The sequence below is a fragment of the Berghia stephanieae genome, chromosome 6 (assembly GCF_034508935.2).
Source record: "Berghia stephanieae isolate SIO BIC M18660-M18661 chromosome 6, UCSD_Bste_1.3, whole genome shotgun sequence".
In the NCBI taxonomy this organism is placed as follows: Eukaryota; Metazoa; Mollusca; class Gastropoda; order Nudibranchia; family Aeolidiidae; genus Berghia; species Berghia stephanieae.
Window position 1 is genome coordinate 53,149,525 of NC_088365.1, and position 5,415 is coordinate 53,154,939.

At 36.1% G+C, this 5,415-nt stretch overlaps 1 protein-coding gene across 1 annotated transcript in view; it reads right to left on the reverse strand.

Annotated features, from left to right (window-relative positions):
- Window positions 1–2,973: 2,973 nt before the first annotated feature.
- Window positions 2,974–5,415, reverse strand: part of LOC144975892 (leukotriene A-4 hydrolase-like) — an 8,215-nt gene continuing 5,773 nt past the window's right edge. Inside the window, exon 5 of the mRNA XM_078920079.1 lies at window positions 2,974–2,988. Coding sequence (XP_078776205.1) covers window positions 2,974–2,988 — 15 coding nt within the window. The remainder of the gene's footprint in view (window positions 2,989–5,415) is intronic.

The window sequence follows — 5,415 nt, forward strand, 5'->3', positions numbered from 1 at the left end:
CTTATTGTTCATTGGGCTGAGTTAGAAACAAACTTGAAAATAAAAAGTGGCATTAAATTTCATTTTTTAAAAATATTGAAAAAGAACAAAGCTTTTTTATCTTTTTTTTTTGTCAGATCAAACCAGAAATTCATATTTTCATTTCTAAAAGAATGATGCAATGTTTTTAAAATTATTTTCTTGATTTTACTCTGTCTGTCTGTCTGTCTCTCTCTCTCTTTCTTTTCTCTCACACAAAACCATATGCACACAATCTCTGCAGTATGAAGACAGATACCACTACAATATCTATTTGCCACTATAAAAAAACCCTAAAAGTTAAAAAGTATCCTGACAAACCCACTTTGCATCAAAAGGAGGAACTCCTTCTCCGTGCAACCATCGGCCCCAGTCAACATTGGCAAGTATCTCTTGGTCCTCCTGAGAGAAAGATTATATACACACAATAAAAAAAAAACATGCCAGAAATTTGTAAACTGTATTTGTCAACTAATTAATTTTGAACAATTCCTTAAATTTAAATACCATCCAGGGGCTAGAAATAGTCATGATGAGAGACCAATATCAAGCAAGTTGTCATAATGTACACAGGTAAAATTAATCTTTTATAAAGCGCAATATCCTGTTAATATGCTCAAATTGATTTAAAAGGCACTCAAGCCCACAGCAACATTTAGCATGTGGCGACACACAATACCAGTAAGCAACAATACTTGTCTTAACACAGACATGCGATGCCAGTAAGATATTATAACAATATTTGTCTTAACACAGACATGCGGTGCAAGAAAGACATTATAACAACATTTGTCTAAAAACAGACACGTGGTGCCAGTCAGACATTATAACAATATTTGTCTAAAAACAGACACGTGGTGCCAGTCAGACATTATAACAATATTTGTCTAAAAACAGACAAGTGATGCCAGTAAGACATTATAACAATATTTGTCTAAAAACAGACACATGATGCCAGTAAGACATTATAACAATATTTGTCTCTAAAAACAGACACGTGATGCCAGTCAGACATTATAACAATATTTGTCTAAAAACAGACACGTGGTGCCAGTCAGACATTATAACAATATTTGTCTAAAAACAGACACGTGGTGCCAGTCAGACATTATAACAACATTTGTCTAAAAACAGACACGTGGTGCCAGTCAGACATTATAACAATATTTGTCTCTAAAAACAGACACGTGGTGCCAGTAAGACATTATAACAATATTTGTCTCTAAAAACAGACACGTGGTGCCAGTAAGACATTATAACATTTGTCTAAAAACAGACACGTGGTGCCAGTCAGACATTATAACAATATTTGTCTAAAAACAGACACGTGGTGCCAGTAAGACATTATAACAATATTTGTCTAAAAACAGACACGTGGTGCCAGTCAGACATTATAACAATATTTGTCTGAAAAACAGACATGTGGTGCCAGTCAGACATTATAACAATATTTGTCTAAAAACAGACACGTGGTGCCAGTCAGACATTATAACAACATTTGTCTGAAAAACAGACACGTGGTGCCAGTAAGACATTATAACAATATTTGTCTAAAAACAGACACGTGGTGCCAGTAAGACATTATAACAATATTTGTCTAAAAACAGACACGTGGTGCCAGTCAGACATTATAACAATATTTGTCTAAAAACAGACACGTGGTGCCAGTAAGACATTATAACAATATTTGTCTAAAAACAGACACTGATGCCAGTAAGACATTATAACAACATTTGTCTAAAAACAGACACGTGGTGCCAGTCAGACATTATAACAATATTTGTCTAAAAACAGACACGTGGTGCCAGTCAGACATTATAACAATATTTGTCTCTAAAAACAGACACGTGATGCCAGTAAGACATTATAACAAAATTTGGTAGAGAATTCCAAAGTCGGATCGTCTTTCATGTAGCGGATTCCATTGGAGATCATTTATAAGCTGAGTTATTCTCATATCCCGCTCATGGTTTCCACTGACAAATCTGGCCGCCCGACGTTGGACTTTTTCTAGCTCATTGATTTCTTGTGATGTGTGTGGGACCAACAATGAGCTACTATATTCCAGTATGGGCCTGACATATGCTTCATAGCATTTCTTTTTCACAGATTGGTGGCAGTGGCAGATTTGTCTGTTTATAAAGGCCATGGCTCTATTTGCCTTAGTATCTGTCTTGGCAATTTGTTTCTTCCACTTCATATTATGGTCCAGGTTCACACGAGGTAATTTGCATTCTCCACATATTGTAGGGCTTCGTTATGGATTTCATAGTGGGAGTCGATTATGTTTTGTTTTTTTTGTTCGTCATCCTGAGGACATGACACCTTTTGGGGATTTTCCATCTTGCCTCCCAACACAGCAATTTATTAAGATCTTGCTGTAGTATGACATGATCGTCCCTGTTTTTTTTATTTCTCTGTACAAGAAGCTGTCATCCGCGAACAATTTCAATGTAGACCCCAGATGTATTCCTTCTTGCATGTCATTGATGTAAATGAGAAAGAGGAGTGGCCCAAGAACAGTGCCTTGGGGTACTCCTAACTCAATCTATGTCGTGTTTGACTCTTTAGCTTCGACACTTACTTTTTGGACTCTGTTACTCAGAAAGTATTCAATCCAGCTGGTGGCCATACTGTTTGACTTTAAGAAGCAGACTTCTGTGATGAACTTTGTTGAAAGCTTTTGAGAAGTCTTATAGGATTGCATCTGTCTGTACTCGATTTTCCAGTGTTTGCAAAAAGTCAAAGGAGATTGATAGCAGCTGGGTTTCAAATGAACGTCTAGCTCAAAATCCATGTTGTTTTCTTCCAGATCTTCCAAAATTGAGCTGTATATAATGAGCTCTAAAATTTATCAAGTCACAAATCTCAGTGAGATCGAACGATAGTTTTCTGATAGCATTTTGTCTCCTTTCTTAAAAATTGAGATGATGTTAGCCTGAATCCAATCATTTATCACAACTCCTTGATCTAGTGAGGATAGAAATATGTTGTTAAAGTTTTGTGAAGGTTTTTGTTGGTTTACGTCCATGTTTTTGGGATTTTTTTCTTGTCTTTCCTGTATATTTCATACTGGTCATTAAAAAGCAGTTTGGTATTAAACACTGTTTCATACAGCCATGCTTCAGTTCCTAATACAATGTCAGGTTTAAGTGTTTCTAACATAACTGAAAACTCCTCTTGTTTTCTCATTAAACTTTGGAAATTTATTGCCAAGATGTTGAGTTGTTCTACACTCTTTGTTTTCGTTACGGGTTTTGCTTTGGTGACTGAACAACTGTCTGGCTTAGTAGTGTATGGGCTCAGTGATAAAATGGTTAGTTTGTCAGTGTCACTGACGGGTTTTTGATGTTGTTTATGCCCTACCCTCATTTGATCTCTTGTATATTTGTCATTGCTTTAGGAGAGAGATGGTATCAGTGAGTGGATGGGACTTATTTACGCCTTTCAATCTCAAGATAAGGTCTCTCATTTTCATGAACTCGTCAATGGGACATCGCCTTGCACAGTGGTTTACCAGCGGATCACTTAGTTGAGATGCTAGGTCAAGAGGTCACTACTCTCCTTCTCTTTACCTGCGCTCTTGTATGGCACGTGCCTGCAGTCAGTGAAGCGAGCAGTCTAATTGGTCTGATAAATAATGGCATAGCCAAGCCACAATTATCTTAAATGTAAATCTATATCTCTCATGTTATAGATTGAAATCCCCCTCACACAGTGGACTAAATATCATAGATATCATCTGTATATTTCTTTCTCAGGAAGACAGCAAAGTAGACTCACATTTTCACTACATTTATCATTTAAATCAAATGTTTCTGGAATCCCTACAACAACAATCAGACGTTGCAGTTTATTATTATTCACAATAGTACATAGTACAAACCGTCTACTTTCTGTTGCACTAATGTTAATTCAGTTCAACAAATATGTAACAAGTGTAGGGGTGGGGTATCAAATTTCACTGGGAATATCTAGCAGTCCATGAGATGTCAAGGCTATCATGGGTGATGAATTTGGACCAGTTACACAATGTAAACAATGTCGTAATCATTTCCTGGACTCCCCACTGACCATGGAACACTTTACTACACCAATTCTATAGTTTTATCATTAAAAGTTCCCACGAATATGGTAAAGGAGTGAAGAAGTCATACTTATTGTAGTACAGGAACGTATATATATATAAACACACTCTCTCTCTCTCTCTCTCTCTCTCTGCAAGTAGCCCTACAATAATAGTTCTTAAAGACACATCTGTTACTGATTTAAGAAATATGAAATGAATGGGTTTGTTTCAGTCATGTCTCTGTTGATTGGTGTGGGAAGGTTTTATTCACCAGCTGCACTACTTGTACATTATATTGAGAATAATGTCTGAATTCTGTTAATTCCTAGGAGGTGCCACTATTATTTTCTCTATCTTGGCTATGTTTGAGTACTACCCCCCCCCCCCCCCCCCCCCCCCCCACTTATTTTACCCAGTCAAACTTGCCTTTGTGGAATACTATCTGTACTAACTGTTGATGTTATATCGTTGTTGTCAGTGATGTGAATTAGGTGTAGTGTGAATGTGATGCATTTCTATTAGCCTGTCTTTTACGTTTGTATGTGTGTATATGCAGGATGGATGGGTGTATGTATGTGTGTGTGTATGAGAGAGAAAAATAAAGAAAGAGAGAGAGTGAGAGAGAGAGAGAGAGAGAGAGAGAGAGAGAGAGAGAGAGAGAGAGAGAGAGAGAGAGAGAGAGAGAGAGAGAGAGAGAGAGAGAGAGAGAGAGAGAGAGGAATGCCTTTTTCTGCCATATTCATTGCTTGTATTATCTACTACTACGCCACTGTGATGGTGTTGTTGTTTGGTGTAATGCTGGTGGTTTTGTTTCTATTTGGAATAGTCAAGTAAAACCTACACACACAATATATTGCTTTATATGTTCTTTAGGAGTGTGTTAAATTGTTTAATCCACTTATCTCCATATCTTTTAAATACAATAAAAAATACAAATGAAGAGAACATACCTTATGTCCAGCCCATTACATTTATGACCATTAAAAACGTAGTTATAATGTGTTGAATCAGAAAATGAATGTTTTACTGTGTGTAATAATATTAAGACTGGACAAAGCATTAATTAGTTTCGGAATCCAACGTCTGATTTTAAAGATTTGAATTTTTTATTGTCCGCACAACAACAAAAATATTTTAAAATAGTAGGGATTTTAAATTGCTTATAAAACCTATCAGAATAATCACAATAAAACGAAAAAAAAAACAACATAACAAGTGAAAGTAGTACTGTCTGTTCCATAAGTTAATATTATTGTAATGTAAGTGGTCATCTAAATATGGTGTTATATTACATCATGAAAATGCAATACTTTGCGTCTTAACCCTCA